This window comes from Moschus berezovskii, chromosome 4, assembly GCF_049115385.1.
Source record: "Moschus berezovskii isolate FMDL1 chromosome 4, NW_MosBer_1.0, whole genome shotgun sequence".
Lineage (NCBI taxonomy): Eukaryota > Metazoa > Chordata > Mammalia > Artiodactyla > Moschidae > Moschus > Moschus berezovskii.
Genome location: NC_142463.1, coordinates 100,043,359 through 100,063,614, shown reverse-complemented (window position 1 = coordinate 100,063,614; position 20,256 = coordinate 100,043,359). Strand labels below are relative to the sequence as shown.

Here is a 20,256-nt window from a genome sequence, read left to right as displayed (position 1 = left end):
GCTATTCAAGGCCATCTGACATGAACTCCCTCAATCTGTTAGGTATGGCTGTCTTTTTTTTTTTCCTTTTGGTTTGACAAGCGTTCACTGGAATACAGAGCTGGGACAAAGTCTCAGGATATCCAGCAGGGAAGATCTGAAAGAAAATACAACAATGCACAGAAGACCGTACGCTAATGGAGGTGCATATAAAGCAAGGGCTTCCCAGGTGGTGCGGTGCTAAAGAATCCACTTGCTGATGCAGGAGACACAGGAGACGTGGGTCAGGAAGATCCCCTGGAGTAGGAAATAACAACCCACTCCAGCATTCTTGCCTGGAAAATTCCATGGACAGAGCAGCCTGGAGGGCTACTGTCTATGGGGTCACAAAGAGTAGGACATGACTCAGTGACTAAGCATGCACACATACAAAACAAAACGAGAATATAAATACTTAATTCCATCACAAAAGCCTTCACAGAAGTAACCATTGATGCCTTCATGAGTTTTGAAGAATGAACAAGAGTTAATCAGGAGGGGAAAACACAGATGTTTCCCCACAAAGGAAGAGTATGAATGAAATTCTGGGTACCTGACATAGCACTGTATGCTTCTGGAGGTGGTGTGCCTTCAGGGTCTGGATTCCAGCAAAGCCTGAAGCCATGTTACATAACTCTCTAAATGCCAATTTCTTCCTTTTTAAGTATAATAATCCCTATCCCATGGGATTGTTAACTTTATAACAGAATTAAACTTTATGGGAGAATTAAACAAGAATATAAAGGACTCAGTTCAGATATACAGTAAGAGCCCAGCAAACCTTAGTCATCATTATTATTACTAGTCTGGAATCAGTGAAATGCGAAGGAGTCATGGTAGGGGGTGAATCTGGGGGAAATCAGGGATCAGAACATAATAGGCTTTGATGGCCACACTAAGAACAGATCTTACTTCCTAAAGCTGTTGAGAACTCTCCAAATGGCTCTGCAATAATATGATCAGATTTGTGTCTCAAAAAGATCACATTGGTCATTGGTCACTGTGTCTACACTGTGTATTTTTCACCCATCCAGTTAAAAACCACTTAAGGCTTTTTATGCCACCATAGTGTCATGCATTGAAGAGGCTAAATATTTGTCAATTTCATTTCAAAACTTCTCTGAATTGTTAGATTGGGATGAAACAGAGAAGGGCAGGACCAGAAGTAAAGAGAACAGTTAAAAAGTTGCTGTAATAACCAAGACACAGTTCTGCCCTCAACAACTGCCCACTTACCTTTATGAGAAAATTCAGTGAAAGTCGCTCAGCCGTGTCCGACCCTTTGTGACCCTGTGAACTATACAGTCCATGGAATTCTCTAGGCCAAAATACTGGAGTGGGTTAGCCTTTCCCTTCTCCAGGGGATCTCCCCAACTCAGGGATCGAACCCAGGTCTCCCACACTGCACACAGATTCTTTACCAGCTGAGCCACAAGGGAAGCCCAAGTTCCTTTTAAATACAAAGCCAGCACAATCAGATGCCCTTTTCCCAATACAGCTTACCTCTCACTGGTCTTTCCTAGACCCTCCACTCTAGTCCTGTAGAACTAAGTATATGTCTTGAAATATGCCTGTCCCTGTGTCTCCCCTCAATGGTATTTTCTCCTGCACAGGACATTTCTCCTCCCTAACCACTTTCTACATTGTTTCTTTCAACTTCTATTCACTCTTCAAAATCCACCTCAGATTTCACCTCCTCTAAGAAACTTCCAGTGGCACCCTGCTCTTGAGTAGATGACAATCCTATACACCCCAGAGTACCCCATGTTACTTCTACCAGAGAACTTCTTAATAATGTATAACATGTGTCTTGATGACAGGAAATGGGCCTTTCATCTCTGTAACCTGAGTTCTTAGTCCAGTGTCTGGCATACAGCAGGTGCTCAATCCATGTGAATAAGTGATCATGTCTCTTGTTCACTATCATTTGACCATTGTTCTACTTACACCTCAGAGAAGGCAATGGCACCCTACTCCAGTACTCTTGCCTGGAAAATCCCATGGATGGAGGAGCCTGGTAAGCTGCAGTCCATGGGTTGCTAAGAGTCTGACACGACTAAGCGACTTCACTTTCACTTTTCACTTTCATGCATTGGAGAAGGAAATGGCAACCCACTCCAGTGTTCTTGCCTAGAGAATCCCGGGGACGGGGAAGCCTGGTGGGCTGCCGTCTATGGGGTCGCACAGAGTCGGACACGACTGAAGCGACTTAGCAGCAGCAGCTACTTCAGTTCAGTTCAGTTCAGTCGCTCAGTCGTGTCCGACTCTCCGCGACCCCATGAATCACAGCACGCCAGGCCTCCCTGTCCATCACCAACTCCCGGAGTACACTCAAACTCATGTCCACAGAGTCGGTGATGCCATCCAGCCATCTCATTCTCCGTCGTCCCCTTCTCCTCCCGCCCCCAACCTTTCCCAGCATCAGAGTCTTTTCCAGTGAGTCAACTCGTCGCATGAGGTGGCCAAAGTATTGCAGTTTCAGCTTTAGCATCAGTCCCTCCAATGAACATCCAGGATTGATCTCCTTTAGAATGGACTGGTTGGATCTCCTTGCAGTATAAGGGACTCTCAAGAGTCTTCTCCAACACCACAGTTCAAAAGCATCGATTCTTCGGCGATCAGCCTTCTTCACAGTCCAACTCTCACAACCATACATGACCACGGGAAAAACCATAGCCTTGACTAGACGGACCTTGGTTGGCAAAGTAATGTCTCTGCTTTTTAATATACTATCAAGGTTGGTCATAACTTTCCTTCCAAGGAGCAAGCGTCTTTTAATTTCATGGCTGCAATCAGCATCTGCAGTGATTTTGGAGCCCAAAAAAACAAAGTCTGACACTGTTTCCACTGTTTTTCCATCTATCTCCCATGAAGTGATGGGACCAGATGCCATGATCTTTGTTTTCTGAATGTTGAGCTTCAAACCAACCTTTTCACTCTCCTCTTTCACTTTCATCAAGAGGCTTTTGAGTTCCTCTTCACTTTCTGCCATAAGGGTAGTGTCATCTGCATATCTGAGGTTATTGATATTTCTCCCAGCAATCTTGACTCCAGCTTGTGCTTCTTCCAGCCCAGCGTTCTTACACCTACTTAAATCTCCTGATTGCCAGCAAGTCAGTTCTGTTAATGGATATCATTAAAGACTCAACCCTAAAAAGAGATTCTTTACTTAGGGGAGCCATAAAGTCTTGGAAATGGTGAAGGTCCACCGTAAGTCCTTAAAAGGCAACAGTGCAGCTGCTATATACTCTCATAGTCTCGAAAACAGGCAAAAGACAAGCAGAAAATACAGTACCAAGGGTACCTACTTGTCCCTCTGGGCCAAGGCCTCAGTGTACTGGTCAGATTTGACCCGGTCTCCTGGTACATCTTCCCTCTCCTTGGTGACTCCCTTCAGTTTCTCCGAGAGCTCCAGGTTACACTCTTTCTCTGCTTCCACCAAAGCCGCCATCCGTGCGGCTTCATTTTTTGCTAGCCTGGACTCCTGCAAGAAGACAGAGAAAAGAATGAAAACCAAGAAGCTGCAGAGCCCCCACCTACGTTAGGAGCCCTGAAACACAGGGACACTTAAGGAGCTTAGGAAGGAAAGTAGAGAGGGAAAAGGTGAAGGCCAGGAGGCAGAGCAGTCAGGAAAGAGGTAAAAGGGGACCCGTAGCTGGGGATACTCACCTCTTGCAGAAGCTGGATCTTATTCTCCAGGAGCTCATAAACATGCTCCGTCTCCTGCTGTCTCTCCTCAAACTGGCGCCGGAGCTCAGCTTCATTATGGCTGTTGATATTCTCCGCATCAGCGCTAAAACCACAGAATGTTAGCCAGTCACAGCCAGCTAAATAACTGAGCAAGTGGACCCATTCAGCCTGTTTCAGTAATTCTGAATCACACTGGTGAGAAGAAATTATTTGTGGAACTGCAATTATTCATGGAACTGCTCATTCCAACTTTTCAGATAATCTTTGAGGAATTCTAATTTGTACTGCTTGTCAATCAGAATATACTTGACACCCGAGAAGCTTCATTATTGCTACAGCTTTAAGAGGAAAAGCTTTCAGTTGAAAGGCAGGTAGTCATCAAATGGCTTAGAACTCAGCATCCATGTTCACTGTCACCTGTCCCTGGACTCGTCCATTTGGACTGCTCTCCCAGAGTCCTTTGCTCATTCCTTGATTTCTTGCTATTTGAATTTAGAGTGTTCCTTCCATTTAGGTTGCTGGAACAGAATATCCATTTGGACAGCCACAGAAAGGCTCTTGTCCTTTCTAGCCAGTAACCTGTAGACTGTCCTGAGTCTGGGTTACCTACCCAGAGTTCTATCCAGTTTCCCCATGGTCCCATGCAGAAAGTGGACATTTAATCTATGGAAGATCAGGGTTCTGGGCCAACTTTGCTTCTCTGATGTCCTCAGGAATGAATGTCCAGGCACTAGCACGAAGCGGGTAAGGTGTCATCAGCTTATTTATAGCTGACAACAGCTGCCCTTGGATGTCTGAGGATTAGACTTTGAAGGCAGTATCAGGTGCTGAATGATCTTAATTCCGGTTTGATTTTATTCCTGTTTTAAGCCATTTGTTGAGAACCACTGACCATCTTCTTGTTTTCAGGGTAGAGAGAACAATACTGAACCTTCGCAGGCTCATGATAAATCAAAGGTGCTCTGTCCAAACCCAGGACTATTTTAATATTAGGCCCAAGAGGTTGTGTCCATGGTGACTAAATGGAGCTTCCTTAAAGATTATAGAATTCCTTGGTCGATAGTGGACACTACTCAGCACTGTCCTGGAGACTATATTTATCTTGAGTTCATGTCATCATACAGCCTTTTGGGAGTAGAAGGGTCTTTGCTGTACAAGTGATACCAGTCAAGAGAATAACCTAAGACCCCCTAAACAGGCAGACCTCAGGAATAATCAACTTTTACTTTGACTCCATATTCCTTGATAAATGTAATAGACAACAGCAAAGAACAATATTGTAAGATTGAAGTTACACATTTTCTGAGTAACTCAGTTAGCCAGGAATGCCTGATTTAATAGGCTACAGCTGTTGTGAAGGCAGAAGTGCCTTGAACTTGATGCCAGACATTGTGGGTTCTGCCACTCGTCTGCAAAGACTTTAACACTCTGTACCTTAGCTTTCTCATTTCTAAAAATAGGATAATCCCACCTAATAAAAGGCTGAAATGATCATTAAAAATACTATACAAATCTCAAAATTTATAACTCAATTGGTATTTCATATTTTCCTAAAATCGATTAGCTCATTTAATGCCTTAGTAAGTAATTGAGTAATACCAGCATACTGTGTACAGCTGAGTCTAGTTTGAGTATTCTAATAATGCTGGACTACCACTCTATTAATAAGTATCAAGAAATACTGTAGAGATAGAAGGAATGCAGATCAGATTGAATATATACTAATTCTAGGACATAATCTGAAAATTATTTTTAGTAAAAATTTCAGTAACATTTGTCATTTAAAACTGCTGCTGCTAAGTCGCTTCAGTCGTGTCTGACTCTGTGCGACCCCATAGATGGCAGCCCACCAGGCTCCCCTGTCCCCGGGATTTTCCAGGCAAGAACACTGGAGTGGGTTGCCATTTCCTTCTCCAATGCATGAAAGTGAAAAGTCAAAGTGAAGTCGCTCAGTCGTGTGTGACTCTTAGCGACCCCATGGCCTGCAGCCTACCAGGTTCCTCCGCCCTTCGGATTTTCCAGGCAAGAGTACTGAAGTGGGTTGCTATTGCCTTCTCCGGATTTAAAACTAAGAGGTTTTTAATTATAAAAGTAACCATGCTAATAATACTGGTATATAAAAATAATCAAGTCTTCTCCCTATCACAAATTTCAATCTCAAATCTCTCTTGATAAAAGTAATGTTAAAGTGCTTGGTATGTAACCCTGCAGTTTTTCTATCCATACTCAAGCAAACACATGTACACATAGGTTATTTGTCTTTACCCAAAGGGGCTTATATTCTAAGTATCACTCAGCACTTTGCCTCTTACTTAGTGTATCAGGGACTTCCCACCAGGATAATAATATATAGACCTAATTCATTTTTAATGACTGTATAATATTCCATAATATGTTTATATTGAAATGTTTTCAACCATTGTCCTATTGATGGATAGTTGTTCTAATTTTTTTTTGCCATTACAAAAAAATGATGTGGTTAATATCCTTATATATTTATCCTTTCATACTCATACTTTTATTTATGATGAATAGATTCCTTTTAGGAATTATTTGATCAAAGAAAGTATTAATTTTTTACTTTCATAAGTAGTACCACATTCCAAAAATGTTACCACAATTTGCATTCTCACCAGCAGTATATGAGTACCCATTTCCCCCAAATTCTGTGTCAGCCCTGGATGTTCTTTGTAGATTATTGACTAGGAAGTTTATAGGCTTAGGTTTGATGACATTACAATCTACTTCAATGTCTCTCAGACTTAGAGAGCCCAAGGAAAAGAAGGCCCCATGTTTCAACTCCTGAATTGGATACAGCACTCAAATGCCAGAATTAAGGTTAAAGAATTTGGTTACAGCTAAATGAGCCAGACTCTGGAAAGAACCAAGAGTTCAACTAGTTCAAACTGCAACTCACCATGTTTTATCCAGATGCTGTCTCTTGTCCTGGAGTTCTCGTTTCAAGCTCTCTACTTCAACCTTCAACTCGATGTTCTGAAAAGAAAACAGGCGTTAATTATCATTAACTGCCACAGACACCCGGTTAGACAGAGAAAGACAAATATTATATGATACCACTTGTATGTGAAGAAAGAAATGGCAACCCACTCCAGTATCCTTGCCTGGAGAATCCCATGGACAAGAGCCTGGTGGGCTCCAGTCCATGGGGTCGCAAAGAGTCAGACACGACTTAAGTGACTAACACACACATATGTGGAATATAAAATATGACACAAATGAAATTATTTACAAAACAGAAACAGACTCATAGACGTAGAAAACAAACTTATGATTACCAAAGTGGAGGTGGGAGATAAATTAGAAGTACGGGATTAACAAGTACATACCACTATACACACACATATCTGAATCACTTTGCTATACATCTGAAACTAACACAATATTGTAAATAACTAAGTAATTTTTTTTATTTGCTATTATTACTTACAAAAACAATAGCTTTCCCTTCGTGACTGGGATAGCTGAAGTTCTCAGCCATAATCACATATTAAATTAATAATATGCCATCAGTTCAGTTCAGTTCAGTCACTCAGTCGTGTCCGACTCTTTGTGACCCCATGAATCACAGCACGCCAGGCCTCCCTGTCCATCACCAACTCCCGGAGTTCACTCAAACTCATGTCCATCGAGTCGGTGATGCCATCCAGCCATCTCATACAAAGGAAATAAAACAATTACACCAAAGGTGGAATATCCTGGGCACCTGCACACAAACAGATATTCAATCTAAACACTCTTCTTCTAAGTAAGTAGAAAAGAGAAATGAAAAGGAGAGAAAAAAAGAATAAATACAGTTACTTCTCTAGGTTTTATCATTTTATCTATCCAAGCAAACAGACAGTAAAGTTTATGAGCCTCACACAGAACTGCTAAAACAGTCTCATCTCACAAGATTAGATCGTAAATCTTTTATTCTGGTGGATAACAATCAATTATTCTGGTGGATCAAGGTAATTTCATGGTAATTTCAAAAGCTACCACATGGAAATGTAAGTACATTCCAATTTACAACATTAAATTTTAACCCTCTGTAACCTTTCTCTCACTGGAAAAGACTCTGATGCTGGGAAGGATTGGGGGCGGGAGGAGAAGGGGACGACAGAGAGTGAGATGGCTGGATGGCATCACCGACTCGATGGACATGAGTTTGAGTGAACTCCGGGAGTTGGTGATGGACAGGGAGGCCTGGCGTGCTGTGATTCATGGGGTCGCAAAGAGTCGGACATGACTGAGCGACTGAACTGAACTGAACCTTTCTCTGCAGAAAAATTCCTGCACAGTTAATCACATTTCTCCATTCTCCATTAGTAAATATTCAAATGTAAACTGTTAAATTCTATATACAGCTGAAGAGAATCTGAATTTAACTGTATTTGCTTATCACCAAATTTTGTCAGCTCTTTGTCAAGATACCTATGCAAATGTATGTACTCAAGAAAGAGTGGCTGGGGAGCAGAGAGTCTCTCTCTTTCTACACGTCCCCGGAAGAGTATGGGGCTTCTCTTATGGCTCTGATGGGAAAGAATCTGCCTGTAATCCTGAAGACCTGGGTTCAATCCCTGGGTTGGAAAAATCCCCTGGAGAAGGGAAAGGAAACCCATTCCAGTATTCTGGCCTGGAGAATTCCACAGACTGTATAGTCCATGGGGTTGCAAACAGTCAGACATGAGTGAGTGACTTTTACTCTCACATTCAGAGGAGTATCCACCCACCTCACTTGAGGAAAAGTTTCAGTGAGGAAGCTGAACTTAAATAATAAGAAATACAATCAACTTTCATTACATGTTAGTATCTAGAACTAGAGTACTGGGCTAACAATGAGTTTACAGGTTAACTGTGTTTAGTTAGATTTTCTCTGTGTTGGTAGCTTGTTTTGTTTCAGGAAACATCACTTGACTGGAATCTTAACACCAATCCATGTTAAACACAGAATTCTCCTGAACTGATTTCCATTCTTGGTGTTTACTACAAAGTTCAATATACAATTAGATTAAAAAAAAAAAAAAGAGTAACCAATTACCTGACACCTTTCCAAGGATTTTTTTTAAAAAAGATTATCCTTTTATTTGACATATCATACCTTTTCCCCCCCTCCCCTTCCAGTTCTATTGAGATATAGTTGACATACACCAGTGTATAAGTTTAAAGGGTAGAGCATAATGACTTACATACATAATGAAATGAGCTTAGTAAACATTCATCATCCAAGAACAGAAATTTTTTCCAAGTCTTCAATTTTAACTTTATAAATTGATCCACTGCTCATATAATTTACAATGTGACTATTCCTTTTAAAAATAGATATTTAAAAAATTCTGCTCCAGTAGAAACTGTGACAGTGAATCTCTAAAAAACAAACAAACAAACCACCTTTCTTAAAAATCAAGAGAAAATTTTTTGCCTGACCAGTTTAAAAAAAAAATCTTAATGCAAAATATATCAATCCTTTCAGCATCAGAACAGATTCATTATTACCCACTATATTAATTAGGTGGAGAAGGAAACAGCAACCCACTCCAGTATTCTTGCCTGGAGAATCCCAGGGACAGAGGAGCCTGGTGGGCTGCCATCTATAGGGTTGCATAGAGTCGGACACAACTGAAGTGACTTAGCAATATGACTATTGCATATTAATTAGCAATAGTTTTCACACTAGGTTCCACAAATAACATCACACCTAAAACAACTAGAGAAAGAAGAACATACAAAATCAACGTTCAGAAAACTAAGATCTTGGTATCCAGTCCCATCACTTCATGGCAAAAAGATGGGGAGACAATGGAAACAGTGGCAGACTTTATTTTCTTGGGCTCCAAAATCACTGCAGATGGTGACTGTAGTCATGAAATTAAAAGATGCTTGCTCCTTGGAAGAAAAGCTATGACCAACCTAGTGAAAAGTGAAAGTGAAAAGCACTCAGTCATGTCTGACTCTTTGCGACCCCATGGAATTCTCCAGGCCAGGATACTGGAGTGGGGTAGCCTTTCCCTTCTCCAGAAATGACCAACCTAGACAGTATATTAAAAAGCAGAGACATTACTTTGCCAACAAAGGTCCGACTAGTCAAAGCTATGGTTTTTCCAGTAGTCATGTATGGATGGGAGAGTTAGACTATAAAGAAAGCTGAGTGCCAAAGAATTGATGCTTTTGAACTGTGGTGTTGGAGAAGACTCCTGAGAGTCCCTTGGACAGCAAGGAGATCAAACCAGTCCATCCTAAAGGAAACCAGTCCAGAATATTCATTGGAAGGACTGATGCTGAGGTTGAAACTCCAATACTTTGACCACCTGATTTGAAGAACTGACTCATTTGAAAAGACCCCGATGCTGGGAAAGAATGAAGGCAGGAGGAGAAGGGGATGACAGAGGATGAGATGGTTGGATGGTATCACTGACTCCATGGATGTGAGTTTGAATAAACTCTGGGAGTTGGTAATGGACAGGGAGGCCTGGCGTGCTACAGTCCATGGAGTCACCAAGAGTCAGACACGACTGAGTGACTGAACTGAACTGACTGAAGCAGACTCACAGATGCAGAAAACAAATTTTGGTTACCAAAGGGGAAAGATTGGGGGAGGGATAAATTAGAAGTTTGGGATTAACAGATACACACCACTGTATACAAAATTAGATAATCAACAATGACCTACTGTATAGCACAGGGAACTCTACTCGATAATCTGTAGTAACCTATATAGGAAAACAATTTGTAAAAGAATACACATATATATGAAAAACTGAATCACTTTATACCTGAAACTAACACAACACTGTAAATCAACTATACTCCAACATAAAATTAAAATTTAAACATATCAAAAAAGAAATGGTTTTGCCTGATTAGTTCTTTAAAAAAGAGAACTTTAAAAAATTTTATTTATTTATTTTTGGCTGTGCTGGTTCTTCATTGCTGCAGGGGCTTTTCTCTAGTTGCAGAGAGCAGGGGCTGCTCTCCGGTTACAGTGTGCGGGCTTTTCCTTGCTGTGGCCTCTCCTGTTGTGGAGTCCAGGCTCTGGGGAATTTGGGCTTTAGCAGGTGCACACAGGGCTCAATAGTTGAGGCTCCTTGGTTCTAGAGCACAAGCTCAGTAGCCATGGCATACAGGCTTAGTTGTTCCACAGCATGTGGGATCTTCCCAGATCTGGGATGGAACCCATGTCTCCTGAATTGGCAGGCAGATTCTTAACCACTGAGCCAGCAGGGAAGCCCTAAAAAAATGTACTTAATGTTAAAATGTATCAATCATTTCATCATTAGATTAGAAGATTACCTGCTATGTTTTCTAGGTCAATAGTTTGCACACTGTCCCACCAATATTCCACAAGACACTTTTAGGAGTGGGGGAGGGAGAAGTTTAAATTGAAAAAGTGTGCTCACAGCCTGAGAGTGTTAACATAGTCTGCTTTGACTCCTGCAGGTCCGCCTCGCTTCCATTGTTAACAGCACTCGGTGGGGAAACAGGTCCTGTGGGGAATCATGAAGATGTGTACCATATATTTCTTACACTTGGTATGCTTGCAGTCCAGCTGAGAAAAGCAAAGTTCCAAGGGATGGATTTAAAATGCTAAAGGCGATGACTGATGAGGAAGTGGAGGATATAGCCTAACCCCAAGAAGGTTTACTGTGTGGATAAAGAAAGTCACTGTAGATGAGGAAATATGGTATCAAGATAGAAACTGCTATTCAATCCATTCAGTAGCTCACTTATTTCAAGCACGAATATTTTACACAGCAACATTCTAGAATAATTGAAAAAATTTTATCCATGATTTAATAAATAAACAAAATGTGGTATATCCATACAATGGCATGCTGTTTGGCCATGAAAAGTAATGATATATGCTACAACATGGCTGATCCTTGAATACACTATGCCAAGTAAAAGCGGTCACAAAGCCACACATTGTATGATTCCATTTATATGAAATGTCCAGAGTAGACAAATTCAGAAAAATAAAGTCCATTGGTGATTGACTCAGGCTGGGGGAATTGGGGAGTGATGTCTAATGGGGAGGGGGTTGCCTTGTAGAGTGACAAAAATGTTCTAAAATTTACTGCCTTGATATTTGCACAACTCTGAATATTCTGGAAACACAGATGTATACGTTAATTGCACACTTTAAATGAGTGAATTGATTTGGTGTGTGAATTTTATTTCCATTAAATTGCTATAAAATATTTTCAAAAGCCCTAGGAAGTTACAGTGGTTATAATTAAATGGTAACAATGATTATATATTGCATATCACACATGCGGTTAGAACAGTCAGCACCTAAGGAACATCATTATTGTATCTGAACTAAAGAGCAAAACTATACCTTGCCTTCAAGCATCTCGAGTGGAGGTTAGCACTGCATATTTCAAAATCTCTTTCCAATCCTGGCCCTCCTCTCCAACCCCCACAGTTACCACCCTATGAGGTACTGCTTCCTTATCCCTGGGATCGGAAAGAACAGTCTCAAAACTGATCTCCCCAGCCTCAGTCTCTCTGTCACAGGAGGGACAGGGCACAACTTTTCACAGAATGTCATAGCCCAAGGACACAACATAAATCACAAGAATCAAATGGGTCTAAGACGACAGACATGTCGACTTTAAGTAGACCTCCATCCTCAATTAGCAAGCTGAATGACACACCCAGAGGCACCGTGACAGTCCCAGTTCAGTTCAGTTCAGTCGCTCAGTCGTGTCCGACTCTTTGCAACCCCATGAATCACAGCACGCCAGGCCTACCTGTCCATCACCAACTCCCGGAGTTCACTCAAACTCATGTCCATCGAGTCGGTGATGCCATCCAGCCATCTCATTCTCTGTCGTCCCCGTCTCCTCCCGCCCCCAATCCCTCCCAGCATCAGACTCTTTTCCAGTGAGTCACCTCAGGCACTGTCAAAAGACCAAGGAGTGGGCAGTGGCCCAATTCCTGGAAATTTCCACTCCTTCCCCAAAATAGTTGGAATAATCCTCCCACTCATTCAGTTCACTTGAGTTCAGTTGCTCAGTCGTGTCTGACTTTTTGCTACCCCATGGACACCAGCATGCTAGGCTTCCCCATCCATCACCAACTCCCAGAGCTTGCTCAAACTCATGTTCATCGAGTTGGTGATGCCATCCAACCATCTCATCCTCTGTTGCCCCTTCTCCTCCTGCCTTCAATCTTTCCCAGCATCAGGGTCTTTTCAAATGAGTCAGTTCTTCAAATCAGGTGGCCAAAGTATTGGAGTTTCAGCTTCTGCAACAGTCCTTCCAATGAATATTCAGGACTGATTTCCTTTAGGACTGACTGGCTGGATCGCCTTGCATTCCGAGGGACTCTCAAGAGTCTTCTTCAACACCACAGTTCAAAAGCAACAATTCTTCGGTGCTCAGTTTTCTTTATGGTCCAACTCTCACATCCATACATGACTACTGGAAAAACCATAGCTTTGACTAAACAGATCTTTGTCAGTAAAGTAATGTCTCTGCTTTTTAATATGCTTTCTAGGTTGGTCACAGTTTTTCTTCCAAGCACCAAGCATCCTTTAATTTCATGGCTTCGGTCATCATCTGCAGTGATTTTGGAGCCTAAGAAAATAAAAGTCTCTCACTAATTCCACTGTTTCCCCTTCTATTTGCCATGAAGTGATGGGACTGGTTGCCATGATGTTAGTTTTCTGAATGTTGAATTTTAAGCCAGTTTTTTCACTCTCCTCTTTCACTTTCATCAAGAGGCCCTTTAGTGACTCTCCACTTTCTGCCATAAGGGTAGAGTCATCTGAGTATCTAAGGTTATTGATATTTCTCCTGGCAATCTTGATTCCAGCTTGTGCTTCATTAGCTTGGCATTTCGCATGATGTACTCTGCATATAAGTTAAATAAGCAGGGTGACAATATACAGCCTTGATGCACTCTTTTCCCAATTTGGAACCAGGCTGTTGTTCCACGTCCAGTTCTAATTGTTGATTCTTGACCTGCACACAATTTCTCAAGAGGCAGGTAAGGTGGTCTGGTATTCTCATCTCTTAAAGAATTTTCCACAGTTTGTTGTGATCCAGACAGCCAAAGGCTTTGGTGCAATCAATAAGGCAAAAGTAGATGTTTTTCTGGAATTCTCTTGCTTTTTCTATGATCCAACGGATGTTGGCAATTTGATCTCTGGTTCCTCTGACTTTTCTAAATCCAGCTTAAACATCTGAAAGTTCATGGTTCTCGTACTGCTGAAGCCTGGATTGGAGAATTTTCAGCAGTACTTTATTAGTGTGTGAGATGAGTACAATTGTGAACATTCTTTGGTATTGACCTTCTTTGGGATTGGAATGAAAACTGACTTTTCCAGTCCTGTGGTCACTGTTGAGTTTTTTAAATTTGCTGGCATATTGAGTGCAACACTTTAACAGCATCATCTTTTAGTATCTGAAATAGTTCAACTGGAATTCCATCACCTCCTATAGCTTTCTTCATAGTGATGCTTCCAAAGGCCCACTTGACTTTGCGTTCCAGGATGTCCCACTCATTAGCATATTAAATTACCCAGCCTCTAAAAACTAACCACGTCATATTTCATGGCCATACTTGCCCTCTGCAATGGCCCACACTCTGTATGTGGAGTGTGCTTCTCTCTGAATCTGAATAAATCCATTTCTTACCTATACTTTGTCTCTCACTGAATTCTTTCTGTGATGAGACATCAAGAACCTGAGCTTCATTTCCATGCTAAGTCACTTCAGTCATGTCTGACTCTTGCAACCCCATGTACTGTAGCCCGCCAGGCTCCTCTGTCCATGGGATTCTCCAGGCATGAATACTGGAGTGGTTTTCCATGCCCTTCTCCAGGGGATCTTCCTGACTCAGGAACTGAACCTGCATCTCTTGTGTCTCATGCTTTGGCAGGCAGGTTCTTTGCCACTAGCACCACCTGGAATCTTCATTAGGTCTTGAGTTTTGGCTGGGTTTGAGTCATGGTCACATAGGTTCAAGTCTGAATCTGAGGTAAATGGTTTCATCTCTGCCACTTAAATTTCCCTAAAGTACATCTCTAATTAGTTTACTGCCTTTAGTCAGAAAGCTTTTCAAGGTTTTTAATTGAATAACAATTAAATTTTACACAACTCAGCTTGAGAATGGAACCTACTCAAAACTGGACCTCAACTTACCTATCTGGTTTTGTCTGCCATCACATTCCACTAGCCCAGCTCGATTTCTCCCACACGTACTATGCTTTCCCACCAGCACATCACTGTTCTCCCTTCAGCTTCATCATTCATTGCCATGCCCCGTGAGGCCTTACTTCACCTCCCCATTAAAAATCATTTCTTATGCCTCTAAATTTTCACAATTATCATTCTTTCTGTATTTCAACATTGACACACCATATAATGCTTTGTCTTTCTACCTGCCCTTTTACACTTCTGAATGACAGATTCCCTTGGGATAGAGAAAAACGATGGTGTTGTGGAACCAGCCAGATGTGATGACAAGCATGTCATCTTAATGCCTTTCAGCTTTGTGATGCTGGAACATAGGTTTTAGGACAGCAGACCTCAAAAGGCAGAAATCCCTCTCTGCCACTTACTAACTGGTGACCTTTTTTGTGTAAGTTACTTAACCTCTTAGAACATAATTCCGTCATCAATAAAATGGGATTATAAACATTACCGTGAGGGGTCTAGTGAGGGGTAAATGAGATAACCCAAGTACCCAGCACAATGCCGATTCAAATAGCTAGAGGCTGTGACTAAGTGATGCTTTCAGTGCTTTGCAGCTTTATGTGCAGTAAGTGCACTGGATGAATGAGCTAACCAATCAACCATCCAACCAAGCAACAGGAACAGATGCACACAGGCAGAAGTACGATGATAATATGTTTGCTGGAGAAAAAGGAGATTGGATAATGCTGTCTGAGTGTGCTGTGGTGTGCTCAGTTACGTCTGACTCTTTGCTACCCTATGAACTGTAGCTCTCCAGGCTCCTTTGTCCATGGGATTTTCTAAGCAAGAATAATGGACTGGGTTGCCATTTTTTCCTCCAGGGAATCCTTTCAACCCAGGGATCGAATCCATGTCTCCTGCATCTCCTGCACTGGCAGGTGAATTTTCTACCACTGAGCCACCAGGGAAGCATGTATCTCTTAGAGAATATTCACAGTTTAAAACAGAGAAGGACTTTGAAGCCTTCAAATAAACAGTGTTTTGTACACTTTTTTTGTGTAAGTATTCAAAACACTTTTTATCTGAAGCCTTTAGAAGACCTCTGTTTTAAACTGTGAATATTCCCTAAGAGGTATATTATTAACCCACTGAAGATAAAAGGTTGCTAAAACTGAGGCATGAAATGGAAAAGTAACTTGCCCCAGCTCAACTCGAGTCACTAGTGGAATTACCAAACACAGCTTAGAATTCCAGCCTCCTCTTCTACCTTTCATCCTCTCCCATAAAAGGGAGAAACATTCTATTCCTGTGCCTAGTCTATTCTAAGACTCACAAGTACTAATTAAGATTTCCAGACCTTAAAATGGGCAGTTTAGAGAGAAAGGTGAGCATGGACCAAGGATTAGATGGTATTAGGAAATAATCTTAAATTGGTCCAGCCACTATGGAGAACACTGTGGAATTTCCTTTAAAAATTAAACACAGAGCTCTTGTGGGCTTCCCTAGTGGTTCAGTGGTAAAGAACCCTTCAGCCAATGCAGGAGACTTGAGTTTGATCCCTGGGTCAGGAAGATCCCCTGGAGAAGGAAATGGTAACCCACTCAAGTATTCTTGCCTGGAAAATCCCATGGAAAATCCCATGCCCCCTGTGAGGGGCATCATAGGCTACAGTTCATGGGGTCTCAAAGATTCAGTCACAATTTAGCCAGTAAACAGCAATAACAAAAGAGCTGTTGCAGGGAAGAGCCAATTCTGACTCCATGTTGGATTTGTTTCTTTGACTTTAACCTTTGCTCGTCATTGCTTTTGTTATTATAATTGTACATAATTGCTTGCCTCAGGGAACCCTGCCCCTGTGGCTGATTGTTAAACTAGAGCGCCTTTGTTCAGCTCACAGGGAGATAATCTAACTCTGCCTACCTGTGAATAGGCTTCCCTGGCGGCTCAGATGGTAAAGAAGTTCAGAAGACTTGGGTTCAGTCCCTGGGTCGGAAAAACCCCCTAGAGAAGACAGTGGCTACCCACTCCAGTATTCTTTGGACAGAGTATTCCATGAGGTTGCAGAGAATCAAACAAGAGGACACAACTGGACAACTGATATTTTCACCTGTGAAGGGTTACAACAAAGAGATTAACATATTCCCTCCATAAGGTTGGCCATTCTAGGAGAGATTTGCAAGAAAATGGTCTTTTTACTTTACTTCCTTAAGTCCTCTCCATCTCTGTTCTACGAAAGAACCTGCCGTCCAGACCCCGACAAGACAAGTTATTTTGAGACATTAATTTGCCATCTTCTTGGTCACTCTATTCCTTGCCTCAACACCTTGTCTCCAATCTATTGGCCCGTCGTGTAGTGAGCAGACGTCAATGTTCATTGCAGCACTATTTACAGTAGCCAAGACATGGAAACAGCCTGCATGTCCACTGACAGAAAAATGGATAAAGAAGATGCAATACCTACACACAATGGACAATTACTCAGCCATTTAACAGAATGAAATAATGTCATTTACAGCAACAAGCGTGGGCCTAGAGATTTTCATATTAAGCAAAGTTAAGTCAGACAAAGACAAATATCATACATTATCACTTATATGTGGAATCTAAAAATGATAGAAATGAACTTATTTACAGAACAGAAATAGACTCACAGACTTTAAAAACAAACTTATGATTACCAAAAGGGAAAGAAAGGTGGGGGAAGGGATAAATTAGGAGGTTGGGATTAACATTTCCACACTTCTATAAATAATAAATAAGGACCTACTGTATAACACAGAGAACTCTACTCAGCACTCTGTAATGGCCTATATGGGAAAATAATCTGAAAAAGAACAGATACATAACTAAATCTCTTTGCTGTATATCTGAAACTAAAGCAACATTGTAAATCAACTCTACTCCAATGCAAAATTTAAAAATAAAGACTGTTATTACATTAAAAAAAGAAATTATGTTATGGTTAAAAACAAAGCCCTTATTGGTTAGAGGTACATTCTGACACCTTTCCAGATGCAGTGCTGTGATGTCTGATAGTGGCTGTGAGGAACCAAGAAGACAGTCCATAGGATGTTGGTAACTATTGAAGTTGGTGACAGGTACATGGGTCCCCATACTCAGGACAGGTACATGGGGGCACTATTCATTTTATCATTATCTGCTTTTGAAAATTTTCCTAATGAAAAATCAGAAAGGGCATTTTCATCATGAAAAGGGAGATGTCCATATTCTTTATTACTTTTACCTCTGGAATTCTCTAAACTATGGTCATAGGTAGCAAAGAACACCTGGCTCCCTATACCTGTAGCAGCATCTTTCAGCCACTAGACTTACATAAAACAGTGGTGCTGAGTCTATTTCCCCATATTGAGGGATAAAGAAAATACACCTGCCTCTTAAACCTCAGAGACTCAGAATACAACTTGGTCACAGGGAGAAAAGGTCTGCAGAAATAAATGAGAAGCAAGATTCTTCAGAGAGGAACGTGCAATTTCTTTAACTGGGCAGACTGAACTAATAAAAGCACAGGTCTCTCACTTGCCTCCCACCCTCCTTCTAGTCTCCTTCAACTCTCACCCTGCCTCACACTCTCTCCTTCTCCCTCCCCCTCCCTTCACTCACCTCACACAGCTGGAACAGACACTTCTGGTCTGACACACTGATGTCATCGGTCATTATCCAGTGGCTATCTTTTCTGAAGACCAGAGTTCTGAGTGATAACAGTTTATGGCAAGAGTTTCCATGACTCTGCTGACCTTTGATGGGGCCACCTTCTTCACCTCTAAACCAAGGGTGTCTGCTGATTGAGGAATCAATCATACAAGTGCCCTTGGACACCACCAAGGCTGTCTGAGCTGCTCTTAGCCTGTAACTTAATTACATGCAAGCTTGTGCATGCGCAATTGCTCTGTTTAAATATCCCCACCCCAACCCCTCCAGGAAATTTTGGCCAATCCCCCAGTCAGAACTCAACAACTCATTTCTCTTCACACTCACTGAATTTTATTTATCACTAAAACACCATAATTTTGTATCCATACTGAGACTCTTCTGAAAGTGAAAGGAGGTGCTGTCACAAATATGCCAGGACAACCAGCAAAATCAGGACTGTTCTGAGTAAACCAGGAGTCGGTCATCTGACACCTATCTCTAGCACAGCACTCACCTCACTCTGCTTTGATTAGGTATTTAAAAATGTCTGGCTCCCTGTCTAGATTTTAATATCTGGAGAAGTACTTTGCCCTCAGTGCATGCGAGCGTGCATGCTAAGTCACTTCAGTCGTGCCTGACTCTGTTTGACCCCATGGACTGCAGCCTGCCAGGCTCCTCTATCCATGGGATTCTCTAGGCAAGAATACTGGAGTGGGTTGCCCTGCCTTCCTCCAGGGAATCTTCTCAACCCAGGGCTCAAACCCACATCTCTTTTATCTCCTGCATTGGCAGGTGGGTTCTTTACTACTAGTGCCAGCTGGGAAGCCCTAAGTAGTTCTCAGTATATGTTATGGAATAAACCCTTCATCATCTATCTTAAATTGCTAACTTACCTGTTTGTTATGGTATTTATCCTCACGTGTGTGTGTGTGTGTGTGTGGTGTGTGTATCAACTAATCTTCAAGCACTTTGGCGGAAAGGAATATGTCTTATCTTATATTTCATAGTTTGCTTAGTTAGGGGAAGAGCAAGAATTCAAAAAAAGAAAAAGAAAGTTTGACAGCAAACCAGTATACATTCATTGACAACATCAGCAAGGAAGCTATGTATCAGAGATTAACACTTGCAAGAAACAAAGTGTTGTTCAGTGTGATAAGAAGTGAATTAGGGTCACTGAAAGAAAGAAATCATTATTACATCAGTAGCAAACAAGACAGGGAGAAGCGGGCCTTCCACAGAAGAGTCTTTATTTGGAACGAAAGTAAATATGGCCAGATCTTACTCTAAATCAATTCTGTAAACTACAGGAATTAAAAAAAAAAAAACAGGAATTCAAAAATTATAGTAGTTTAATAGGAGGAAGAGTCTCAAACTCTTGAGAGCAGACCCTTATATAATTTGATCATTAACCCAAATGGAAAAGTAACTCTGGTGGATGGGTTTTATTTTAAAATGCTTTCTTCTCTTTCTAGAATGATATCCCTTCTAGGAAAAATGTGGTTCAGAAATATTTTTTGTTCCCAGTGTATTTCTTTTCCAGACTTCCCTGATTCCCCTGCGGCAAAGCGTTAGCTCTATACACAGGATGAAGTACTGAGTATTTTCACAAGGAGTTCTTCAATCTGTCTCCAATAAGGGACAAAGGGTTGGTCCCAACACAATCTCTGCTGCTGCTGCTGCTGCTAAGTCACTTCAGTCGTGTCTGACTCTGTGTGACCCCATAGACGGAAGCCCACCAGGCTCCCCCATCCCT

General features: G+C 41.5%; 1 protein-coding gene across 8 annotated transcripts in view; it reads right to left on the bottom strand.

Annotated features, from left to right (window-relative positions):
- The window catches only part of LOC129541805 (myomegalin-like), a 214,533-nt gene that overhangs the window by 108,322 nt on the left and 85,955 nt on the right, over positions 1 to 20,256 (bottom strand). For all 8 annotated transcript variants that reach the window (XM_088835639.1, XM_088835637.1, XM_088835641.1 and 5 more), the window contains exons 5-7: positions 6,626 to 6,702; positions 3,688 to 3,811; positions 3,327 to 3,502 (exon numbers count right to left, since the gene is read on the bottom strand). In XM_088835639.1, the coding sequence (XP_088691765.1) occupies positions 3,327 to 3,502; positions 3,688 to 3,811; positions 6,626 to 6,702 (377 nt within the window). The remainder of the gene's footprint in view (positions 1 to 3,326; positions 3,503 to 3,687; positions 3,812 to 6,625; positions 6,703 to 20,256) is intronic.